The sequence below is a fragment of the Calidris pugnax genome, unplaced genomic scaffold, assembly GCF_001431845.1.
Source record: "Calidris pugnax isolate Ruff unplaced genomic scaffold, ASM143184v1 scaffold45, whole genome shotgun sequence".
NCBI lineage: Eukaryota > Metazoa > Chordata > Aves > Charadriiformes > Scolopacidae > Calidris > Calidris pugnax.
The window spans coordinates 2,251,385-2,276,956 of record NW_015090764.1 but is presented as its reverse complement, the minus strand read 5'-3'; the positions used below and the strand labels follow the sequence as shown (position 1 = coordinate 2,276,956).

Sequence of the window (25,572 nt, the reverse complement as noted above, 5' to 3'; positions counted from 1 at the left end):
CATTTTCTAAAGAGAGTTGTGTTCCATAGCCAAGTCAACAGTGTGCTAAAAACGTTTCCATTAAGCATTTTATTAGAATTTTATGGACATAAACTTTAATTAAAGAGCATCTGAAGATGCTGTTCTGTAATTCTTGCCTGTCCTGCACCATAACTTTTTTAACACATTTTGTGCAAGTGCTTTCAGCAGCACATGGAGATTTAGAGAGATTTGGAGAAGTCCTTGAGAATTGGTTTAAAATGAGCTCAAGCTTTGTAAACTAATTAAGAGCAACAATTATTGTTTAGAGCTTTGATCTTCATTTTACAATTAGATTTAAAAATCTAATTATGGTTGTATTTTTAATAACTCTTTTTTTTCCTGCTAAAAGGGACTTGAGAGCTGTTTAAAAGGCCCTGATAATTACAATAGCCAAGTTCTAATAGAAGCTACAGTCATAGCCCTCACCAAGCTGCAGCCCCTTCTCAATAAGGTAAACAACTGGATTTTTAGAGTAAACAGAGAACATATTTTGTAAATTAAAATTATAATTACGGGTACAATCACAAAAATGTGAGTGAGTGTTGTGGTATCTGAAGTTCATGCTTCACTGCTGTGAGTCACGCTCGAAAGTGCTCCATCTGGGGAACGTCAGATGTTGGTACGTGGGACGGGGGCGTCAGAAACGCGTCAGAACCTTCTGCTTCCTCAAACTGGGCCAGAGCGAAACGGGCAAAGGCCGCGCCACGGCCCCTCGTCGCTCTTCCCAAAGGATTTTCAGTCTCAGCCTTCAAACGTTTGAAGGCCAATCTATGCCTTTCAGCTCACGGCTTGTAATAACTGTTCCTTTTACCTGGTTCGGGATTAGTTGGCCGTCGGTGTGGAACCTCATGTCCCTTATGTGATCAGCACACCAATGGGTGCGCCGTTAGTGAAGAGCCTCATCGATTTACTGTTAGTAAATAAAACTTGTTCCTAGAAAAATCAGCTGCTTAAGAGCTCCAGAATCTGTTGAACGCCAATTCTCCCTGCATAATGCTGCTTCAGTTTGGAGAAGGAATTGCCTGGCCAGTTGCACGTGCAGAATTGTGATTTGTTTTCACCAGCTCAGCTCTCCATTTGATACCAAAAGACAGGTTTCTGCCCAGCCCAGTGTAGGGCAGTACACATCTGATGGTTTTGTGAGCACGGGAGGGAGCAGGAGAGACAAGAAACGGCTTTGGGGCAGGTGAAAGGCTTGAAATTAATTTGCTTTCTGCTGTTGAGCTGTGAAGTGCATTGAGACCACGGGTTCGTGTGTCCATCTGTCCTGGTGGAACCGGGGCAGCTGAGGACAGAACCTGCTGCAGGAAGGACAGGGATGCATCGGTCTTGCTTGTGTTTGACCCACAAGAACTGCCTTGAAAGTGAAGTTGGGTCTTCTCCTTTCCCTTCCAGGACTCCCCTATGCACAAAGCCCTCTTCTGGGTGGCCATGGCGGTGCTGCAGCTCGATGAAGTCAACCTCTACTCGGCCGGTACGGCCCTGCTGGAGCAGAACCTGCACACCCTGGACAGCCTGCGCGTCTTCAACGACAAGGTACCTGCTGGCCACTGGCGGTGACTGACCCGTGGTTTGTGTAAGCACTTAGAGCTGGTAAAAAAGAAGAAAATTTCCATGTCCTCACGGGCAGTGGTTAAGCAACTGCAGCTGAAATTTGCATTAGAAATTGTTTCACTTGCGTAATATCAACGGTAAATTGAAGCTGTAGAGATGGAGCTCTGGTTACTCTGCTCTAAACTGGAACAGAAGCGTATCAATGCCTTCTAATCAAGGGCATGTTTGCTATTGTCATGGAAACTCATAAAATGACACTTTTGTCACTATTTTTTGAAAAAATACCCAACAAACCAGCTTGAGATTTGATGAGTAACTTTCAATGAGATGCTCCTGTGTTTTATTTTGCCGGGTCAGAGCCCAGAAGAGGTGTTTATGGAGATCAGGAGGCCGCTGGAGTGGCACTGCAAGCAGATGGATCATTTTGTGGGGCTAAACTTCAACTCCAACTTTAACTTCGCGCTGGTGGGACACCTGCTCAAAGGTAAGGGTACGTCAGGTGAACACTCCTAATTCAGAAATAAACCCAAGGCTAAAAGGGAAAGATTTGGGTGGTGGATTTTAACTGTCTTGGATCACAGAGAAGATGGAGAACGAAACATTTTTTGACTAAAGGACTTTGCCAGGTTTCCCACAGACACATTCTTTACCTCTCCCTCCTGTCCTGCTGTCTTTCTGGCTTGCCCTCTGTTCAGGCTCACTGTTACTTTTAGAAGATTGATTTGTGAGATAATATATCCAATAGATGCACAGACATGTGAAATGATGTCACTTCTGGAGGAAGGGACAGAAAAAAAATTCATCTTGCATGTGCAATTTGTGTGAGCATTGTGCTTCCTTGCCATTTACGTGAAGTTTCCTGAGAATGTGCTGAAAAACATTTATCAATATTTTCAAAACATTAATGCTTCATAAATATGCATTAAAATTAAATACAAGATTTTGGTTTCTTAACTTCATTTCTTAGGGTACAGGCATCCTTCTCCCACCACTGTAGCAAGGACGGTGAGGATTTTGCACACACTACTCGCTCTGGTCAACAAGCACAGGAACTGTGACAAGTTTGAGGTGAACACGCAGAGCGTGGCTTACCTTGCAGGTAAAACCAGCAACCAAAGCTTCTTTTAAATCTGTGCTAACTGAAAAGGAGTGAATTATTGTGGGGATTCTTACGGTTTTGGGTCGATAAAATTGTACCAACGTAAAGGAAACTTGTAACTGGAGATGGAGAAGGGTCTGGGCAAGGCTGGGGTGCATCAGGGAAGGCTTTTTGTGGGCTGAGCGGTGCCAGCGCAGGGACCGACTCTGCAACGTGGAAAACACTTCAGGGAGGCTGAAGGGGTTTTGGTTAAAGTGTGTGTCTTAGAACAGTGACATTTCTGGTGGTCTGGAATAGAAACTGTGCCCGTGTGAGGGCAAATGTCTACATCATGTAATTGTAACTGGATGGGGAATAGAATTCTTTTTAAATGAGCTGCTTTTTAATCAGTACATTTCAATGAGATGTAATTACATCTCCATGGTTTGCTTTATACTAAGTAAAAAAAATAAAATTGATAGAATATTGCTTACATTCTTCAATGTATTCCTGCTGTGGAAAACTTACCTTAGCTTTCTTTGAATTTTTAGCTTTGCTGACAGTGTCTGAGGAAGTTCGAAGTCGCTGCAGCCTAAAACATAGGAAGTCTCTCTTGTTGACAGATGTTTCGATGGAAAATGTTCCTATGGATACATATCCCATACATCACAGTGACACTAGCTATAGGTTGGTTGTCTGACTTTAGCTAAGTTACCCAAATTTCAATGTCTGTTTACTTTAGCAAGTCATCTGAAGGTAACCTGTGGTGGATTGAATACAAACCCACATCCCTAAAGTTAAATTAATGTTCTGTGAGTGGTTCCAGAGCAGGTGGTGCTGAGCCTGTGGGCAGGAGTCACAGAAACTTGAGTATTGAATTCCCATAGATTTAGTTTTGAGATCCATAAAGCTGTTTCAGAGCTTAACAGCTTTGGAGGTTCTTAAGCTCTTTGCTGACCTCTTTCTACGAGACCTAATTTCACCTCACTTTTCATTTATATTTTAGAAGAAAGTTTTGTTTGTCCTTTTAAGAGCTTTAAGGCATGTTTGAAGTAATCACTTGGTCCGTGTCATTGGAAGATGGTGACACCTTGTAGCCTGTGTCTGAGCAGGCACAGGGATAAGCCAAGGAATCACCCAAGAAGGGACCTGGAGCTGGTTTCTCTCAACAGGGAGCACTTTACCCAGTAGCTGTCTCCTTAGTGTGGAGCAGCTGATTGTTAAATACCTTTCACCCTGCCTCGTAGGCTGATCTGCTTGTGTTCTTTTTGTTGCTTTATTTTTTCTCTCTTGATCATTACATGCGTATCAGATTGTTAGTTTTCACTGGCTCAGACGTTTTTGCAAGCAATTACTATTTCTTAATATATATTTTTGGGAGATTAACCTGTTAGGAAAGATGGGCTTAATAAAGGGTAGTTTGGCTAGTTGAAAAATTTATGCCTAAATGTGCACAGTTATAAAGATTTTCATAATTTAATTTCTCTGCACTTTCAGGACACTAAAGGAAAATCAACCCTGGTCATCACCAAAAGGGTCAGACAGACACCTGGCTGCCAGTTACCCGACAGTGGGACAGATAAGCCCTCGAACACGAAAATCCATGAGTTTGGATATGGGGCAGCCTTCACAAGCCAACACTAAAAAGCTTCTAGGTTATTAAGATAACTAATTTACTGATTTGTCTACAGAATACCTCAGGAAGTGTTACTGGAGAAAAAAAATTATATTTGTATTTGTTATGACTTTAAGTGCTTATTCCTGATTGAGAGGAATACCTGCAGCTTGTACAAAGTTTAAATTTGAGAACCCTGTACAGCTGCCTCGGGGACTAACTCGGTTCTTTTGATCACGAAGCAAGAGGGATGCTCAGAATGTGCATGTTGAAAGGAAGAAAAAAAAGATATTGCAGAGCCCCAAGGTTCCTAGAGCCAGTTTCGTGCCGCCAGCCCTCCTCCGACAGGATGAAGCAGCTGGATGCTTCAGCTCAGCCACTGTGGTGAACGCTCTCTCTTATGCTAGAAAAGATGGTCCCAAAACATTCTAGATGTTTTGGAAGCAATCTGATTTTATTCATGGCATCTCAGTACATCGTGGTTACAGGCAAAGTCTTCATGTCAGAGAAATAAGCTGAGTTGCTTTGTGTAACTTGTGGTTCCCCTTTGACATTCCACGGAGCAGATGGAAGAGGAGGGGCACTTCTTTCATTACAGTCCTAGTACTGCTTCCTTTTCAGTAATCACATTTTGGCATGTTTATTTGGTGTGATGTGATACAGGAGACCATAGCATGCCCACGCCTCACATACTGGAATAAATCGCATGCTTCCCTCATCCGTATCGTGAAGCATTTTGGAAACTGTGATGGAGAGCGGCATGGTGTGATTGGTTTATCTTTACCATCCCTGAAAATGGTGGAAACGGCCCCAGATTCCTATCCATACGATGTAGACAGGAGAGTAGCTTGGCCAGAAAATCAGAAATACTTAGAATATGGATTTAGGTTCAATGTTTTTTAATTTCCTGATAAATTGTTTTTAGGTACAAGGAAAAGTTTTGACCATTTGATATCGGACACAAAGGCTCCTAAAAGGCAAGACATGGAATCTGGAATCACAACGCCTCCCAAAATGAGGAGAGTAGCCGAAAATGATTATGAAATGGGTGAGAAACAGGACTAACGTTTTAAGAATAATACTAGTTATAAATGCTTTGTATGTATATACAAAGGCTTCTTTCTAAATTCAATGTTTATTTGCCTAGGTTGCTACAAGGTAAGGGAGAAATATCTTTCTTAACGGTGGCTTCTGGAGAGCAGAGTCTTCCCTGTTGCTGGACCTGAGCCCTGAGTTAGTTGCTCAGTTTGCAGGTGCAGAATAAGTGGCAGCTGTAAAGAACCGCGTAGAGAAGCGAAATGAAATAAATAAAATTTGGCTTTTTATAAGTTAATAAGCCCTAGCTGCAAATTCCTGCAGGAGATGGAACGTGACCTTAATGCCTAGAATGCCTCTCTTCATCTTCTCCCACATCTGCTTCCTGTGCCCCCACCCCAATTGCAATGCAAGACCAGGGTCTTCTCTCGTGTCCGCCGTTGGTCGGCTCCTGACCCTCTGATGGTTCTCGCCACCCCTGGGCCTGTATTTCACCAAAGAGAAATTGGGGTTATTGATGACCATCTGATAACACATCCCATGTAACAGTCTATGCTGCTGGTATTACGGTGCAGTTGTTGCTTTTCTCCTTTATGGAAAGGCTGGAGAGCTCTGCAGTTGGCTGTGACTGCGTTTGTTGGGCAGGAGCTGATTCTATTTTGGTTTGGGTTTATTTCACTTTGGATGAATTGCTCTTTTTTTTTCTCTGGCAGAAACCCAGCGAATATCACCGCAGCAACACCCACACCTTCGAAAAGTTTCTGTTTCTGAGTCAAATGTCCTCCTCGATGAAGAAGTTCTGACTGACCCAAAAATCCAAGCGCTGCTGCTTACGGTTCTTGTAAGTGTCTTTGTGTGTATTGTTGTTGTCTGATGCTCTTTGATCTTCCAAAGCAGCATCCGTGTTCCTCACAGTGTTTCTAAATTCACATGGATCAGAACCACTGTGATGAGGAAGTCTATTCTTCTGTTGCCATCCTTCAAACTTTCTAGAAATCACTTTTTGAAATGGATTTAAATGCTCTACTGAATTTTCATTATTTGGATTGTCCCTTTTTCTGGCAGATTTTTATCACAAACTAATTTTATATAATAAAATTATATTCTATATTATGCTTTAAAAGCTTAGTAGTGAAAACTGTTGGAATCACAGCACAATTCAGTTTAGAAGTTGACTACAGCGTAACAGAGGCACAGTATGACAGTGCTTTCTTCAGATGTACCAATGCAGTTTCTTTCCTGATATAATTCAAAAAGACTCGGTTTTGCCAAAAACCAACTGGCTAAATTTTTTTGCCAAAATAGAAGCTATTTATTACCAACTGTTTTTTTACATTTTTCCTAAATACTCTTAAAATAACTTTATTCCATTTCCGAAGAGGACATAAGTTAATCTTCTGTAATGCTGCTTTCTGCTATTCAGAAGTCGTAAAATCTTAAACTACCCCAACAAATAAAGCCTGTAATCACTCTGGTCCAATTAAAGCATGCTAATTTAATGCTTTGCTTTCTGGCAGGCGACGTTAGTGAAGTACACTACTGATGAGTTTGACCAGCGGATCCTCTATGAGTATTTAGCAGAAGCCAGTGTTGTCTTCCCCAAGGTCTTTCCTGTTGTGTGAGTATCTAAAACCCTGTGTTTTGTGCCTTTTGCCTGGCCATTCCTTCCAGAGGTCTCTAGACCAGCACGAGCTCATTTGGGGTTTCCAGCTGCAGCCCGTCCATGGCTTGTCCAGACACATGTCCAGAGCAACGTGAGTCATCTTTTTCCCCCCAAATATCTGAAATATTATTTGCACCCCAGTCAGACCCGGGTTTTTCAATGAGCACAAACCAAAGTGAGCGAAAGTGCAGTTCAGATGCTCTTTGGATGCCTTTCTCAGCTGTCAGTTGCAAGTGGTGTTCGCTGGAGTCATTGTAGGAAAGGGAAACCATCAGAAATTACCATGAGTAGGACTTTTAAAACTGACCTGTGCATGATTTAGAAATAATGGTGCCTTTTCTGGCTTTATAAAGTGGTGGCTGAAGCACAGACAAGTTCTGTGAGTTATTGAAACCACAACTGTAAGTAACTGGCATTTGTATTAAAACCCCCCACGCCTGAGTTCCGCGAGGGAGAGCTCAAATGAGACAGTGCCCCCCACAAATTTTAAAAGCTCCTTTGAAATTTCAGCTCTGACGTGTACAGAAATGCAGTGAAGCATTTTTTGGTTGAAAATAATTAAAATATTTGCAATTTAAAGTGCTGGGTAAATGCTTCAGTGGGTTATATTGTTAGTACAATTTTTTGGAAGGTTACTCATCACAAGAGTCCTTGCTGAAAATATACAGGAATTGTTTTCTACTTCTAAAATCATGATGGGATTTAAAAAATCCCACCCTAACCTGCTGTTTGCTAAAGTCAGTTGGGAACTACAGATTTATTTTATTTAATGAACAAAAAATAAGCCACTTCTGTTTTCCTCAGGCATAATTTATTGGATTCCAAGATCAATACTCTTCTGTCGCTGTGCCAGGATCCAAATCTGCTGAATCCAATTCATGGGATCGTTCAGAGCGTTGTCTACCATGAGGAATCTCCACCCCAATACCAAACTTCCTACCTACAGAGTAAATATTGCTCCATTATTTTTTTATAAATGCTGTATTCTAAGTTAGATTACTACTGACAATGTTTCAGAATTATTGCAGGCCTAACAGAGTAGTCAGTCAGTCTGGTGCAGAATCTCTCCAACTTCATAAATCCTAGTGCAAATAAGAGTTAGCAGATTAAAAAGCCACCTACTGACATGAGTATTAAAGTGCTTGCTGCTTTGTGCCCCAAGTATTAATAGTATTACACCATCTACCTGAGTAAAAAGAAGTTGAAGCTCAGTATTGTGTTTCCACCAACCGGTTTAACGAAACACAAAACATGAATGGTGGGGATAAATGCTGAGTTTTAAGCTAATTTGGTAAGTTAGGGGTTGCTTTAATTATTGGTAAATTCCACGTAATGTTTGGTTTTCAGTGCCCAAGTTCCACTTCCATGTGACACTTGAACACTTAACAATGTAAATATTTCTTCAAGGTCCATAATGAAAAACTTCCCAGGACCGTCCATAAGAAACAGTTGAGAAAACCTAGAAGTTGACATCACTTTTAAACTGAGATGAGTGTTCACGTGCTGAATTTACCTTTTAAAATATCATCAAGATTTTCTTGTATGACGGTTCTGAGATTTTGAGGTTTTTACAACTTATGTGTTTGATATACATATTAAAATGTGTTATTTTTACACTATAGATGGTTTGGACAAAATTTAATGTTGCATTTCCAAATCTAAGTAGTTCATTTCCGTGCCTGAGTAAACCCAGGTGATGTCCTGTGTCTGCTTTCTGGTTGTTTCCTGTCGATGGAGAGCTGTTCTGTTGTGGTAACATTCAATTTGTTGTTGTAGGTTTTGGCTTTAATGGGTTATGGAGGTTTGCTGGCCCCTTTTCTAAGGTAAGAACAGTACAATTTATACGTTCATGAGGGTTTTGCCTTCATTTCTGTACAAAGCACATTGGTGTCCAACTTGCAGATAAATGACAAGACGTGGAATTTACATGAGCAAGTCAGTAACATAAGGCTCACTTTTAGAGCTAAACCAGTGTGATGTCAGAGTGGGTTCTGGAGTAAAACTTACATTGACAGGGAAGTAGAAAGAAAAGAACCAACTTTAAAATGTTTTTCCCCCACCGCTACCCCCAGCAAACACAAATCCCAGACTATGCTGAGCTCATAGTGAAGTTTCTCGATGCCTTGATCGACACGTATTTGCCTGGGATCGATGAGGAGACCAGTGAGGAATCCCTCCTGACGCCCACCTCTCCGTACCCTCCCGCCGTGCAGAGCCAGCTGAGCATCACCGCGAACCTCAACCTCTCCAACTCCATGACCTCCCTCGCAACTTCCCAGCACTCCCCAGGTCAGTACCTGCCCTGGGACCACACCGGGGAGCGAAATGCACTCAATTCACTGCTTCTGTAGCCAAATCCTCAGTCTTGTTGTCTCTTCGGATGCGTTTATGCATCAGACATCCTTGCATTTTCAAGTCCAATGAATATTAAACTGTTTACTGAGCTGTTACACGGGTGTTTGGGATGTTGGGTTTTGTCCAGCACCAAAAGCTGGCTCCCGAGTCATTGCACACAGAGGGAATAGCATTGAGTGGCTCAGAACCAACAATGGCTGCGTCTTCATGTGGAACGTACGCCACGGGGCAGCCTTGAAAAGTAATAGATGTGGAATCGTGATATTTTGTAAGGAGAATAACACCCGTCTGGGCACTAAAAGGTAGCACATTTTAGGAAAAATAGTCCAGAACTGTGCTGTGGAAGAGCGTGTCTGGGCTGATGGTGTTTCTGTGGACTGTAGGGTTTAATTGTATAGGAGAGGCAGCATCAGCCAGAGCTCTGCCTCGACGAGGAAACGTGTTCCTGTAGGTACATACAGAAGAGTGGGTCAGCTCAGAGCACGGCCTCGCCAGGAACCTGCTGCTGAGAAATGGGAGGCCTTCAAGAGAAGAATGGTTGTGGATAAACCACTTAATTCTGTCTGGCTCAGGGAGAGGGGAATTGCAGGGAGATGCACAGGTTAAATTTAACAGCACAGGATTTCAGGGCGAAAAATGAAAAAAGACAGTGAAAATTATTCAGTATCGCAGATGAAGCTTAAGCTAGAGGAAATTAAATATTGGAAGGAAATGGAATTTATGTCAGAGAAATCTGCATGAAGACTCTTCCTGAAGTGATTTTGGATTAGAGTCTCATCTATTGAGGAAATTCTTTGCTCCTCTTTGTCATAAAAATTATAATGGATGATATTTCTTAAATGATGATTTAACTATTGCAGTTCTGAACACTGAAGTCAATCAACCTCTTATTTCTGCTTTGTTTCTAACCTTGATGGGAGGCCAGAAACCACTAGTATTTAGGTATAATATTTACAGAAGTGTTTTGGTTTTCTCCACTCTCTTGTTTGCTGGGTGAGTGCAGTACATTGTGGGCAGCATCTTTCCACTTAGAATGTGGCATCGGGGGCAACTCCAGCAGTTCTTTTTGCAAGGATGAAGTGACGATGCAGGATTAGGCCCTCTACTAGCAAAAATAGCATTTTGCGATATAAATGTCTGCCTTCCTTCTGCCTCACTCTCTATTCCTTCTGCCTTTGTTAGTGAAGAGGAAGGAATTCATCCAGCTCCTCAAAAATCTCTTTCAAGTGTTCTGCAGACAGATGGCTTTTGTCAGTGGCTGGTTCCGAACCCGTCCCCACAAAGGGAGCTGGGAACTCGCTCAGGGTACCAGTGAGTCTGTGATGGTGGTTATGATGCTCTCTGCATGGTTTGCTTGGAAATTACATTTGAAGAGACCGGTATGAAGGCCAGGAGATCACTAATGGTCCATTTCTGTGTAACCAGACTGGAGGCATCTTTACAAAGAATCAGCCTCAGTGTTTCAGCGGGTGTGGAACAGCCTGAGGTGACTGCTGCTGTATGAAAGCCTCGTGCTTAACGTATAATCGAGATGGTATTTTCCCATCATCTCCTACAATTTATTAATGTCTTGCCTATTTTCTTGAGCATTTTCCCTTCATTCTAGCAATTTGAATACAGAGACTTGGGGTTTGATGGGGGGATCTCCAGCTTTCTCAAACTGTGGACCAAGTCACAACGCGGAGCGTTTCATTTGGCTCCTTCATCCCATGTTTATTACATTGCTCCACTTTAATCAACATACAATTTCACTAGTTCAAACTGGCAGGTTAACCAGTGCGGATTTGCATAAAACATGCTTGGCTTTTTAAGCTGGTTAATTGTATTAAAAATGCAATTGGTCTTCTGGCACTTTCTCAGCTCTGTAGCTGCATACATGAATTCTGTGTGCTCATTAGCTGTGTGTGGTGCTGTCACTGCTCTGCACACTTGAACTGTAGAGATAAGAGCGAGGGAGAAAGCAGCAAAAGACCTAATATCTGCCAAGATAAAAATCACTGGGGAAAGAATTACAGAATATAAGGGTGGGCACAGGATTTATTGAAGGAGGAAGGCAGCTATGAGACTAATAAGGGATGCAGGTCTGTCACACACTTACTCTCATTTGAGAACTACTGAACAAGAAAATCAAATATTTAGCAGTGCTGAGTTACTTCTTCACACTGAGTTAAAGAAACAGTTTCAGCCAAGGGAGTTTTTTATTATGGTTAATATATTAAGTTGTAGGTACATGAAAAATTCTTTCCTTGCATCTGGAAACAGCCAGGCGAGATCATTGTTTGTAAATGTTTTCTCTGTTATCATCTCTTCTCCCTTCCCTCCCCTTCCCCTTGTCATGGACATTATTCACTTACATTTTTTCTTTCATTCTGTGTTGGTGAAGCTTCTCTGCCTTGCTCTAAATCTGCAGTTTTCATGCAGCTTCCTCATCAAGGTACACTCTACTTTCATCATATTTGCACGCATTATGCTTGGTCTGCTTTAGGGTTGGGCTTGTGGCATGAGGAGCGGTTTCCTGACCCTTTGACACGGGAATGGCTTCAGTGTAAGTGCTAAAGCTGTTGCTTTTCTGGTGTGATGCTCGTAATACCTGGTGACAGAGCAGGACAGAAAGTCAGTCACATCCTTAAGAATAAGATAAATGTGGTAATAGGGAAGCGAAGGGTATCTGAAATGACTCTGCTGCAGGGGTTAAGCTCAAATGAAGAACTATTTCATGTGAGTGCTGTGGATTGGCAGGAACTCAGTGTTAACTCCAATTACACACCACGAGTTGTTTGGGGTGAATTGCTACAGCTTGGTGAAACGGGTGCTCAGCACCCTCTGATTTCTGCTTCTATATGGAGGAGTGAGAAAAAGCTGCAGAAGTTTTTTTTGCTGGCAGCCGGGGGTGGTTCCCTGTGCTGGTGGGAGGCTGTGGGTCAGCTCAGCCCACGTGAGCAGGGGAGGGGGGACAGACCCTGCAGCCTCCTTCTGGCTGGAGTTTTGAAGTTGCCCCGTGCGTGTGGGGCAGTGAATTCTGCTAATGCCAGTGAGAATCCATTACAGGAATGGGACATAACCACAGGAGATGTCATTTGTAATAGTAGGATTTTGTTCTAACCTTTCTATTCACTGTCAGACATCCTAATTTGTCCTGCTGATTGTACTTTTTAGCCTCCTGCATAAAACCACCTTCCTGCTCTTCGTTGCAATGCTGCACATGTACCACAGTTTGAGTGTTGCTAAACACACATCGTACTCGTTTCGGTGCCGAGATAATGTGACAGCTACACCGAGATACTGCCACAGAAGTGATTAACTCACAGGAGTGTCAGCATAGAAGTAATAATTGATTGGAAGCATGTCTGCATTAAAGAGGAGTCTCTGCTTTTATATCTTCAAGTTACTGTGTCCAAAGCTGTGAGAGTCACGGCTCATAACCCAAGGCTTTCATGTGCTGTCAGCGTGTCAGCAGGAAGTTTACACTAAAACAGTTCCCTTTTGAGGTTTGTTTGATGTTATTCTTTTAGCAAAACGTAATGGAATTACCTTGTCCTGCAGAGAACATCCAAAGCTGCTCAGAAAAGCACATGCACTGGGCTGTAAGGCCTGTCTGGTTTCATCCTCATCGGCGCTGCCAGCACCCGCCTGCCTTCAGTGGAGCTGAACTTCTGCACGAGCAGCTCTTGGAAAGATTTCCAGACTCGCCTGCTCTGGGGTTCCTGTTAATGCCCTGCTTAGAAAACTGTTTCTATAGTTATCCTCGTTAAAAGTTAATTGTTGGGGGGTTTTATTTTATTTTTTTTTTTACTTTTACTTTGAATTTTCCAGGGTTTAAATCATTATAATTGGTGTCTGCACTTTGACACTTGACTCTTCAAGCAGGTGCCTGCGTCGGTTCAATCTGTGCTGTGGGCAGAGTTGGCCAGTGGAGCCTCTTCCTCCCGGCGGCGACAGTCCTCCAAACACTGATTGTTACTGATCTTTATTTGTGAGCCAAGATTCAGCGTTGAGGGGAGTTTTAGGTACTTGAATAGGCACTAATCTTCTCTGGTAGCGAGAATCAGCCTCTGCTGCTGCAGCAGAATTCCACAGGTTCAGACATTCCTCCCTCTGCCCTTCCCCTGCCCAACGGCAGCTGTTGATATTTGGCTGGAGGAAACCCATGGGTTTGATTGAGAGTCTGTCAGTTCTGCCTCTTGGAGAACACAAAAACCAGAAGAGACTTGGGTCAAACTCTCGTTTGCTTGGTCTTCTCAAAACTAGAGTCAGGAAGGGCTTTGTGGCCTGGAGGACTTTCAGTTTGTGTTTTCAGCGTGTCCGGGTACTGGTCCCAATGCTTTGTGTGTGGAGGGGAACCCTTCATCTGCCACGTGAATGTTCATGTACACTGTTCCTCATATTAAATAAAATTCCTGCTCTGTTTTAAGAGCTGACGAGGTGCACTCGGTGCACAGGTCATACCCTGTGTTCATACAGTGAGAGGAAAGCAGCACAGGTGGAGACGGATCAGCCGGTGCCCATAGGCTGAAGTATTTTGTCTTTTATTGTTGGAGACAGATTAATCTAACATCAAATTCAATCTGCAACTTTAAGGGGGAGAGGGAAGATTATCTGAACAAGTGGTGTTTGGACGTGATGCGCTGTGTGTAGGTGAGTGTGTAGGTCTGTGTGAGCAGGAACCACACTTCAGTGTATGGAGGTGTTTTTGCTGGTCAAAGTCCGGGCTTTTGCTGAACGTGGGGTCACACATCTGATCCTGGAACATTCTTTTTGGTACCACAGTGCTGCAGTGAAATAGTAGTCTCATGTTTGTCATTTGTGTGGTGTCATCGACAGTAAGACTGTATGGGGTTGGGCTAAAATAGCGTACTGGGCCTGGCTGGGAAGAGTTAATTTCCATCAGAGCAGCTGGGACGGGGCTGTGCTTCACATTTCTGACCCCAATGGTGCTGGGCAGGGACCGCTCAGCCCGGGGAACAGGCAGCTGGAGGGGCCCAGCTCACCCCGGTGAGCCATTGCCTTTGCATCACCCGTTTTGGTTTGCTTTTTCTCTTCTTCCACTGATCCCTCACTTACTAGACAATTTTTTTTAATCTCTACCCTCAAGTTTTCTTGCTTTTCACTCTTCCTCTCCTCTCCTGCCCCACTGAGCGTGTGGCTTGTGGTGCTCGCCTGCCTACTGGGGCTAAGTTGCTACCAAGAATATTTTGGGGTTTTTTAAATACATCGTGACCAGGTTCTGCAGCGCTTTCCCGGGCAGGGGCTGGTTTGTGTTGCCAAAGGCTGTGTTGAATGAACCGCCCCTTGTCAGCATGGCAGAACTCAGCAGCACTTGGACCATAATCTCCTTTCTTCCTCCAGACTGGTGACAGCAGCGCGGGCAGGTCACCGACTCCTCCCTGGCCCAAAGACACCGCCGGTCCCTCCTGTGTTGCCCAGTGCCGGGGCCAGCACGCTCCCCGGTGTGTCTGCAGAGAGAGCCCTCCTGACAGTGCAGGGTGAGAGGATGTGCCCAGCAGCAGGTTTAACCCCGGTCCTTGTGTCTCCCCAGGGATCGACAAGGAGAACGTGGAGCTCTCGCCCACCGCCGGACACTCCAACAGCGGGAGGATGCGCCACGGCTCCGCAAGCCAAGTGCAAAAGCAGCGAAGTGCTGGCAGTTTCAAACGTCACAGCATCAAAAAGATGGTGTGACACTTTCTTTTTAATCTCTTTTTTTTTTTTTTTTTTTTTTTTTTTTCAAGCAAAACTTCTGCTTCTTTACATGTGATATAAAGATGATCACTTTGTTATTACAAATTAGTACTGCAGTTGGTGAAATTACTAGCTAAGGTTCATTTTTTTTTTTTTTTTTTTTTTTTGTCTTTTCCTTGGAGACTGACTGACACTCGTGGGCCTGTCGCAAAGGGCCCCCACTGGTTGTGATGCTGCACTTAATTTTTAAAGTTCCCATCCTGTCAGCCGTGTTGCCAGATGATCAACTCTTGAAACATTGCCTGAATTTTAATGCCTTCATTTCTTTCCTTCTGTTTGTGGTTTAAGCCAGTGTTTCAGAACTGCTCACGTAGACCCTGCGGGACGTTGTAGCCGAAGGAGGGGCAGAGTTCTGTAACGCTGCGCAACCGGATCGTCCAAACACAAAAGCCATTTCCCGTAGACAGCTCTCCCCTGCTTCCCTCTGTTACCTTCTGTTTGTGTCTTCTCTGAAGGAAAGTGTTCATCCTTAATCCCGTTTGCACACTTCTCAAGGTAGTGGCTTTCCGAGCTGGGGGAAGTTACTCTAATCCTGGTTTTAATTCAAACCTGTAAGATTTTTAGCTGTGGACTTTTTTTTACCATACTTAAAAAGAAACTTAAGATAGCCGCAGTACAATGAGATTAACCAGAAGTGGTGGGTTAGATTAAATTTCTAGTAATTAGCAATAAATTTGAGAGGACAAGGAGGCTGCACGAGTCTGTCTCATTCCCCAGCCCGTAGCTTCACGTACTCAGACGGTGTATGGACCAGACTGGACAAACTGGCTTTTTTTTCCAAAGCAAATTTTTTTTTTTTGCTCTACTTTAACTGCACTAAAAAGGTTGTATAGTGGAGAGGAAATCACCGAGAACTGACTATTATGCTGTCATTGTAGCAGTGTTGAAAATTTTTGCTTCTTTCTTCCATTTAGCATATACTTTAGTTTTGCCCTCCCCAACCTTTGAGAAACTCCTGGCAGAATAACCATTGGGGTGTGGAGGGGAAAATGAATGAACTAACATCCAGCACTGGGAGCTGGTGTTCGGCAAAGCTGCTTTTGTGCTGCCCAAGCAGTGATATAAAAACAGTAATGTTTGCTTAAGGTACATGAATTTAAAAATAACTGACACTGTGTCAAATCCAGGGTTACGTTTGAATGTTTGCAGTGCAATTCCTGGTATCAGTACAGACACCTGGCCTCAGAGCTGTCCTGAGGAGCTTCCAGGCGGGGGGTTAGTTTGGGAGGGTTCGTATGGGGGGAGGGTCACCCAAAACTGAAATTGCTGTCACTGTGAAAGACTTACCAGCTGCAGCCGTGTGTCAGGGACGGGCGGCTGCGCTGCTGGCGCCGGGTGCCGTACTTACCAGCTGCAGCCGTGTGTCAGGGACGTGCTGCTGCGCTGCTGGCGCCGGGTGCCGCGGGTGCTCTGGGTGCTGCGGGTGCTGCGGGTGCTCTGGGTGCTGCGAGCACAAAGGCTGAGAAAAGGGCCCCTCACCCGGCCGCTCGTTTAAGGGCTGAGTAGATCTCCTGCTGCAGAACAGCCAAACTTCCCAGTTTCAGATCCCTGATGTATGTCAGAAATAAACAATCTGTAAGTGGGTTTAAAGGAAAAACGAAGTAGATCCACTCTATAAAATAAAAGCCTCTAGTGCAATTTTGTTAGTGGCTTTCAGTAAATCAAACTCCACAGCTAAATTATTAGAGAATGGTACAATTAAGTGTTCAGATTTTATTGATATAGCACATAATTCACATGTATCCACACAGTAACAATGTAACATTTATGTAAATAAAAATACCTTTATTGTATTGATTCATAAAATAACAATTTAACTTCTTTTATTTGTTTACAGTCCTGGAAAAACTATGAACACAAACTTAATATGGAAATAGATTGCCAAAAACAAGAGGAAAACTTAGAATTGGCAGTTTTGAAATAGATGCGTTGGAAAATACAAAAAGAGTCGTGCAATTAACCAAACTTCTCTATTCCTGGTCGCGTAGGAGGTGCAGTAGAAGTGTGTTACTCACCTGGCAGTGAGGGTGGAACTGGTAGGAACAGAGCAGTGTCCACGCTCTGTGCTTGTAACACTTGGGATTTAAAACACTGATTTAAACCCCTTCTCATCTCATACAGCAAATTGCAAAGAGCCACCTTCAGCGTCGCTGCCACTTTGCACTTGGTTGTACTGAATGAAGCTCATTCCAGCCCTTTCTGGTTTTGCTGAAGACAATGAACTGTAGAAGCTCTGTACAGAAGTACAGAAGATCTGTAGATAGGAGGAAAAAAGAATCTTTGCTAAAGATAACTTGCTGTTAGAAAAATAACAGCTTTCAGTTGTTTCTCCTATTGAGCAGATTTTCTTTGAACAGAAATAGTAATTCCAGATGAACTACCAAATCAAGTTTGGTTTGGACTGGGTCCATTTGAGAGCAAGTCTTTCAATATTTTACATTGCCTATATATAAAAAGTGTCCCTAAATTAATATTAATGTAGTCTTTGAAATACATAGAATGTGAAATCAAAATGGACAGTGATTAAAATTACTTGTCATGGGAGAACTGGAACTACTCCAGGCTCTCAGTCCCAGCTGAGAAAAGCTGATCTCATAAAGTAAGTCAACAAAATTTAATTTATTGTATTTGCTGGAAGGAAGGGGAGTAATTTAATGTTTTCACTGCGTGGTTCAGTGAAAAGGACCCAAACTTTTTTAGAGCAGGGGTGTCAAACATGTTGGGTCATGGGGGCTGGATTTGGGTGTAATTACAGTCCATGGCCAAGGTTTAATTCAGGGTCACGTGTGCCCCGATACGCAGGGTCGTTATCTCCCAGTAGTGGGGAAGCTTGCGCTTACATCAAGGGGGAAAACATGGCCTTTCTTTAATGATTAAACTTCTATTAGTAATTAGTTTCTCAGTGCCTTACTTTCACGTCCATCACTTGGCCTGCTCCCTGTAACAGCCAGCGCTGTTACTTTGCCTTTTTATTTTCTTTCTCACATCCTCTCTATTTGTTCCCTTCTCCCGTTTTGAATATTTTGAATATTCTCCACCTGCTGCGTTTGGTTCCCCTGAGCATCACTCTCATCCCAGCCCCTTCCCTCCCTCCCCTCTCATCCCAGGGATGCCCGTAGCGATGGCAGGTGGGTGCTGGTGACCGTGTGGGATGGAAACCTGATTTAACGAGCGGGAGACAGATCTCCGAGCTCCGGCCGTGGCTCGCTGCTGAGGCAGCCTGCAGACTGCTGGGCCGTGGCTGCTGCGAGGGCTGCTGCAGCCCTGGCCTCTGCCTGCTTTGAAACAAACACTTAGAGTCAGAAAAATCTGATTTTTAACATGTGGACCATACAACTACATCTTGGGGACTGTACGTTTGACACCCCTGTTTTAGAACACGTTCTCCATTACGCACTAACTACAGTTAAGTACTGTAAAGATGATTAACATTTTGTTTGTGTTTGTATTTTCCCTGACTTAAAAATAATTCAGTAGTATTTGAATAGTGCATAACCGACCTGTTAATTATGCCAATGTTTCTGCTTTAATGTGCATGAGGTTTCCAAGAACAGGAAACATTTCAAATAAGTATTGTGGACTGAGCACCTGGGAGCGTTCCAGGGCTCTATTCCTAACTGGGTTGTAGGTTTTAGGGCTTTTTCTGTTTCATTTTAAGGTTAATTTTTTTTTTTTTCAAATGTAATGAAGCACGTCTTATTGTTATGCAACAAACTTACCACAGAAAGTCACTTTTAGTGTTGGTCCCACAATTTTTTTTTTTTTAATGCAGTATATTCACCTGTAAATAGTTTTTGTGTAAAATTTGACAGAAAAGTATATTTACTACACTGTAAATACATGTGACAATATATTGTATTATTTTGCTTTTTTTGTAAAGCAGTTAGTTGCTGTATATGTATAACATACAAATTTGATTATTCTAGTGTTAGTAACTGTTAACTACTACTACTCCTTCCTGCTGTTGCGTTATGTCATTTAAAAAAAACAAACAATGCTGTGTACTATAAACTTACACTGTGTATGATATCTTACTATTTCCATTTGGACCTCAACTTTGAAAAACCTTTCCTTGGTCCACGATCCTGTTCATATTGTAAGGAAGCGTGCGACAGCCGGCACGAGCCCGGCCGACTCCAACGCAGTTGGTAACTGTACGTAAAAATGGTAGAAACCTGGTTTCAGATAATTGTTGTTCACCCCATTCTCCCCTCATGTATGTACTTCCCCTTTTTTTTGAAGTAAAATGTAAATTCAACCTGCCTCAAGTTGTTTGAAGGTCATTCACTTGTGCTGCGGGACGAAGTTGGTGTATTCTAAAAATCCTTTTTCTGTTTCTTGCGATGTTGAGATTTGGAGGGTTCCTTCGGGTCGGAACCAAGGGCCTCATCGCGCCGGGCGCTGGATCCAGCCCTAGTCCCAGGCCTGAAAACCCACTTTCTCTGGGGAAAAATCAGAGTCAAGTTGAAATCCAGTGTCTGGGATTTGTCTTTCTGGAATGGTGCTTCTCTGTGTGTGTGAGACCTTGCACAGTTCTAAATAATGGCAAAACTGATTGCCTGTGGATAACTGAGGACAGAATTTGGACAGAATAAAGCCCATTGTCATGAATTTCATGTCACTTCAATAAGATTATCATAATTGAATAATAAATCAGAATATTTCTTTTTAAAATGTAAATTTAATATTTTAATAAAACAGCTGCTTGGTCTTTAAAGAACATTTCAGTATAATTTGTCTATTTGAGCTTTTCTAGCTTAGAAGCTTGAAGTTTCAGCTGTCAGGCAACTTTTATGACAAAATGATTAATCAAATCTATTTTTCTTTTAGGGGAATATATTACTTTCCTATTAAAAATGTATAAGTACTTATATTCTGGCTTTGTGAATCGTAAAAGGATGTAAAAAACACATTAAAGCGTGACTGCATTGACTTCTTCTGAGACATCTCATTGTTCCTGCACACTCCCCACACCATCGGGCCTGAGAGCAGCCAGACCTGGGCAGGTGGGCCAGGTGACTCAGGGCCACGCTCCCGCAGCCACCAACGACTGCAGGAACAGAAAAGCAGCAGAATAGTTAAAATTTCAGGAGCACATTTTCTTTAGAGGAAATGTTCCTTAATCCTGAATCAGAACTAGTGCAGAGAGCCACAGAGGAGATGGCTCCTGAACAACACAAACTAAATCACTGCTGCTAAAAACATTTTTTTTTAAGTGGACAGTCTTCTTGTGGACAGTCGAGCTTCCACAAAATAAACTGTGGCCACAGTGAGGGAATGAAAGGAGAAAGAATTTTATTTTAGTTATGTCTTTATGCAGTTGGAAAAAGTATATTTAGGGAAAAAATTGCACCCTTGGAGGAAGTGGTTCTGTCTTAGGAAATAGCTTCAAAATCCCTGCCCAGCTGATGCTGCTAAAATATTTTACAAAGTAAAAAAAAATAAAAATAAGCAAAGTAGAAATTCAGAAATTTCTTGATGTGGGGGTGTAAGTTCTGAAGGTGACCACACACTGTCACACGTTAACTGCTGCTCCAGGGACACACACCCAGCTTAGGTCAGCTGTATAGGAGCGTTGGACAGAGAAGATATGAACCTAAATAGATACAGTGTGATAAGTCATTTGGTGTCACAGAATTAAAAACTAAAGCCAACCTGTTGTAGCTGTGAAGGGTGCTGCTGGCCAGTCCATCCCAAAGCAACGCTGCTCCTTTCCCACCTCTGAAGTTGATGATTTATCGGTGTGAATCCTTTGTGTCTTGGACCATTGGTTTCTTCAGTCGACTGCTGCTATGTTTAAAAGATCTGAAATGAAAATAAACCCCAGGGTTGTGTGGGTGGAGACTGTAGAATAACATCTCCCGTGATGTGACTTGTTAAAACAAGTATGGGTTTGTTCTTCAAAGCAGAAATGTAAAAAAAAAAAAGTCTGATGGCTGCATCTTTAGGGATATTCAAATGATAGTGCTATAAATAGCGATGAGTAACTAACTGTATGTTCAAGAAAAGTCCCACTGAACTAATAAATTGTATTTTAATCTTTTTTTTCTCATAGCATACTGTCCTTCTGAAAATAACTAGAAATATCTGTTCTACTGCTTCTACCCAGTTAGTGTTAATGAGAGCCCGAGGTCTGCCCAGGAGAGCGGGGTGCTCAGTACCACACAGTACAGACCAGAGAAGTGGCCACCCAGCCCTGCCCGGCCCGTGACGACGCAGGGAAATGAAGAAGGGCCCAGAAGAGCTGGATCGGGGACAGGCCTGACCGGGAGTGAGTTTTCCAAGTTCTCGCTTATCAACTCTGCCTCCTGAGGCTACTTATGTTTAAGATAGAAGTTGCCAGGCCTGGGTGCCTCTGCCTCACCTGTTCTGGGCTCCACTCCCTTTGCCCTTATTTGCTTTCTGTGAAGTTCCTCCACTTGCTGTCTCCCCAGTTCCTCGCAGTATCAGCCATGGGTTTTTTTCTCCCCTTTCTTGGCAATTCCCTCTCCCTTTACTGACTGCCTCTGACCCCTCCTGGAGCTCACTGAGACAGCCCTTCTTTTCTGACAGGCCTGGAGCAGAGTTAGTGGGGCATCAGGCAAGTAAAAAAGGAGCCTGCAGCTCTCCAAGCAGTGGGAACACACACAAAGAGGGTGTGATGAAGAGTTCTGTGAAGTGAGAGACCCACCCAACTGTCCACAAAGAGGCAAGACCGAACACGGGGCAGAGACAGCGCAGGAAAGGTGGCCCTGAGCCAAGGAGGAGGCTGGTTCTGAGCAATGCAAAACACACAGAGGCTTAAAGGCCCCACAACACAAACACAAGCGAGGCCTCTGGGGTGGTGGAGGCAGCACCAAAACAAGGGAAGGAATTTCTGCACTTGCCCAAAACACTTAGCATCTACGTCTCTGCGCAGCAGGATCAAAGAGCAAAGGCTGCTCCGTGCTGCTGAATCCCGCTGTACGGTGTGTTACTCACAGGAAGGGATGCTCACACAGAGGGGAGGTGAGGCCATCGATGGCTCTGTACACACCATCCTTCCAAAGGCTGCACTGCATCCTCTGACTCTCCTCTGCTCTCCCTCCTGCCAGGCCCAGCCTTGGTTTTAACTCCTGGTCTCACGCAGTTCCTGAAAGAGGGAAAAATTACTGTTACTCCCTGCATCAGTGCCAAGGCAGCTGCACTGCTCCGAGGAAGCAGAGGCGGGCAGGGCTCTCAGAAGCCACCCAGCCTCTGGCCCGGCGCAGCGCTGCCCTGGCCAGGGAGGGGGATGCTGGCAGCACCCCAGCGGCTGGCACCGCGACGCAGCCCTCGCTGCAGCGACAGCAGAGCGCTGGAACCAGGCAGAGCGCAAGGAACCTGCTGCAGCACCCCGAGCACTGCATCAAACACCCCACAAAGCAATTCAGCAAGTTGGCCTTCATTTTCTAGTTCTGTTTGAGATGTTAATGGGCGTACCTATAATTTACAACAAAGGCACAGATAAAAAAAGGCAAGAATTGGCCTCGAGGACGCTGACATACCTTACCTGTTCTTGTCTCGTTTTCAGTAATTCTTTTACTTAGTATGGTGCAAATTTTTTCTTGCCAGGAACATTTGTTTGCTTTTTAAATCCTCATGAAAATTGAACTAGGAGGCTATAAGGCTGGTCCCCACTCATGAAAAATTCAGACATGAACTGATTCTGTAAGAACGTGACTTGTCAGACACAGAAAGAGTTCATCATTCTGTTAGCAGTGTTTTGTTTTATTTGACATCACTGTAATTTTATTATTACTCGACAGAATATATTTTTCTTTTCACTGCAGTAAAGCTTATGGACTTTGACTGCTGTAAGAGCTCAGCTATGCGCTGCACACACAGCAAGATACCAGTTTTGTCCCATGAGTTTAAAATGTTTATAGTCACCATGTGTGTCTGACACAGGCTGCCTTTGTGACCTTACCCTCTTACAATCAGGCATCATAAATGCCTGAATTGCCCAACTGTAACAGTCACGGATGGCCGTCAGTTGGTGGAATTCTTAACAGACAAACTTCTGAGATCTTCAGATTAAAGACATTAAAAGGGCAAAGTCTTAACGTTGTTGTATTTTTCCCGCTTCATGTGTGGCAAAATTTGAAGTCTTTAAGCAGCTATTTATTATTAATTTCTGAGCAGATATTTGTTATTGATTTCTGACTGCTCTAAACAAAAAGACTGAGGCAAATCAGGAACTTTTCACAGAAAAATACTTAGACAAATCAGTAATTGAGGAAAGGCAATCCTGCTCAAACATGATTCTGTGATTTTTTCCAAGTTACTCATTTACACCCTCTAATGCACTAACTGCTTGCTGCGTACACGTGTAAATAAACAACTGAACCAGTTTAACTCCTGCCAGCCTGGCTAGTTGGGCCAATAAAACACCCCTGCTGTCCTGCTGGTAAGGTGTTTACAACAGAAAATTTCCTGCATCATTACATAGTGTACAGCATGCTGTTTACAGCCAGGCAAGCTCATAGGAACAGAAAAAGCTCTGCAGAATGAAAGACGTGGTTACTGGGAAAAGGAAGAAGGCTAATTTTGAAGTAATCTATTACTTCTAGATGTAAAGGAAGATCAGGCTTTCACAGGTGGGCAGGCTGTAGGCAGGCTGAGGCTCTCCTACACCGCTGCAGCTCCCGCTGGTTACCACCAGGAGTTACTTTGCTTTGTAGTCTCACTGCTCCTTGCTCTGCTCTTCTCTGCTCCCTTTTCTTTCCCCAAAGCGCACTTGCACAAGCCACCTCTCCCTGGCCAAGTTCTTCCCTCTGGCTTTGCCTCTCAGTTTCCAAAAGATAAAAAAGCAGCCTCAGCTGCTCTGTTGGGAAATCCAGAGCCATCTCTGCTACCACAAAGACAGGTCCAGTGGCAAACCAAGAAGAGTTTTCTCTTTGTTGTGCACAAGGCAGAACCCAATCCTGAAAAAGCGCCGGCACAGCAGTGTCCCGGGGGCCACCCCACTGCCCCCCCACAGCAGCTGCCCTCTGATTTGTGGCAGAAGCGACTACAGCGCCCGGCTGCACAGGAAGGAGAAGCACCCAAAAAAAGCTGGCTCCTGTGCCTCCGTGCCTTTCCATGCAACTGGGCTGGATTACATGGAGAAGGGATACACCACTCCCAAACTGCTCTTCCCACACAGACCCAGCCTGAAGGCCAAACTCCTCCCCTCCCGGGTGTTGCTGTGATACTAACACAGAAATTAACAATGGTGCCCATAAGGTCAGCACAGCATTTTTCCCAAGGCATGGCTGTGTCTCAGATTGCTCCAGCCACACCCCGTATCCTTTTCCTCTTTCAGACCAGTCTGCTCTGCAAACTCCCAAGCTCCTTAGAATAACTACAACTATTTCCCACAGTCTCCTTCAAGTGACTTGCCCAGAGCTGTCCTGAAAGCTACTGTAAAACAGGCCTCAGAGCCCCAAAGGGCACCCCAGTGCCAGCAACAAGCCAAGCTTTTCTACTGTGCATCCTCTCCCCAAGCACTCAGAGGTTCCTTGGGACACAGAAATCATTTACACACCGTGCTTTCTTTAAGGATGCAAAAACCTCAGAGGGGAAATGTCGTAACTGTTTCACAATAAAATGAAAACAAAAGCCTCCATTAATTCCAACTTTGTGCTACTGCAGCTAAGCAGTAACCTTGCACCAACACAGATTTTCTCATTCTGGTTTAGCCGTGGCAGACAGCAGCTCCAATCCCACATTGCTATAGCTAGTATGTTTGCTTACTGTCTAATGTTTCGTCATCAGCTAGGCACTTGCAGCGTTTGTCTAAAACTTCATATAAAGTGCAGGTTCACCTCTGTTGACTCGTTTGAAGCTAGCAGTGTCTGGCTGTGTTAGGAGACAATCAAGAGCTTTGGCTCCGGGGCTGAGATGAGCCCAATGATCCCAGCAGAGAACAGGGTTGAGCAGTTGGAGCAGATGAGGGTGCTCAGGTGCAGCCTTTAAGCGTTATGAAAGGGAAGAGGAGCAAAGAGCCATTCCTAAGCCCTTTGAAGAGGTGAATCAGATACCCAAGGCTCGGCCGAAGCAGAAGACACAGCAGGTCCTGCCAGTAAGAGGGAAGCAGCTCGCCACCTCCCCGGAGCCCCGGGGCAAAGCGCCGCGACCGGGCGGCGGCGACAGGGCAGGAAGCTCTGGTCCGGGCCGCGGGGCTGGGGGGGACACGGCGGGGCCGCGCCAGGACGGGAGAAACCCTCCATTACAGCAGCTCCCGGCTGCCGGCGGAGACCCAGCGTGTGGCCCGGCTGGGCCGCTCCCCGCCTGGCCATGAGGGACACCACAGGCGCCGGCCCAACCACTACCGCGACCACGGCCGACTAGGCCTCGGCGGCACCTCTCCTCTCCGCTCGCCTCACATGGACGGGGCCCCCGCTGCACCGAATCCCCGCGAGTACCGGGCGAGGAAGGGAAGGCGGAGGCGGCGCGGCGGCGAGCCCGGCTCCTTTCCCGAGCCGCGGTAACACAAAAAGGGCCGCGCAGGCCGCGGGCGGCCGGGCCGCT

At 44.3% G+C, this 25,572-nt stretch overlaps 1 protein-coding gene and 1 long non-coding RNA gene across 6 annotated transcripts in view; one reads left to right on the top strand and one right to left on the bottom strand.

Moving 5' to 3' along the window:
• Nucleotides 1-15,041, top strand: part of NF1 (neurofibromin 1) — a 96,765-nt gene extending 81,724 nt beyond the window's left edge. The window contains exons 49-62 of the mRNA XM_014956596.1: nucleotides 371-472; nucleotides 1,417-1,557; nucleotides 1,933-2,059; nucleotides 2,543-2,674; nucleotides 3,205-3,340; nucleotides 4,151-4,308; nucleotides 5,194-5,316; nucleotides 6,017-6,144; nucleotides 6,821-6,921; nucleotides 7,771-7,913; nucleotides 8,743-8,789; nucleotides 9,039-9,255; nucleotides 11,705-11,755; nucleotides 14,858-15,041. Of these exons, the coding sequence (XP_014812082.1) occupies nucleotides 371-472; nucleotides 1,417-1,557; nucleotides 1,933-2,059; nucleotides 2,543-2,674; nucleotides 3,205-3,340; nucleotides 4,151-4,308; nucleotides 5,194-5,316; nucleotides 6,017-6,144; nucleotides 6,821-6,921; nucleotides 7,771-7,913; nucleotides 8,743-8,789; nucleotides 9,039-9,255; nucleotides 11,705-11,755; nucleotides 14,858-15,000 (1,749 nt within the window). The 3' untranslated portion in view covers nucleotides 15,001-15,041. The remainder of the gene's footprint in view (nucleotides 1-370; nucleotides 473-1,416; nucleotides 1,558-1,932; nucleotides 2,060-2,542; nucleotides 2,675-3,204; nucleotides 3,341-4,150; nucleotides 4,309-5,193; nucleotides 5,317-6,016; nucleotides 6,145-6,820; nucleotides 6,922-7,770; nucleotides 7,914-8,742; nucleotides 8,790-9,038; nucleotides 9,256-11,704; nucleotides 11,756-14,857) is intronic.
• A 1,844-nt stretch (nucleotides 15,042-16,885) lies between these two features.
• On the bottom strand, nucleotides 16,886-25,572 carry LOC106896883. Of its 5 annotated transcripts, none has more exons than XR_001413696.1 (4): nucleotides 25,467-25,572; nucleotides 22,021-22,171; nucleotides 20,716-20,865; nucleotides 17,651-19,502 (listed from the first exon to the last, which is right to left on the bottom strand). It is a non-coding gene; the product is annotated as an uncharacterized LOC106896883 (long non-coding RNA). The 5 variants fall into 5 exon arrangements; XR_001413687.1 differs by having other exon boundaries at nucleotides 24,867-25,566; XR_001413689.1 differs by having other exon boundaries at nucleotides 25,083-25,566.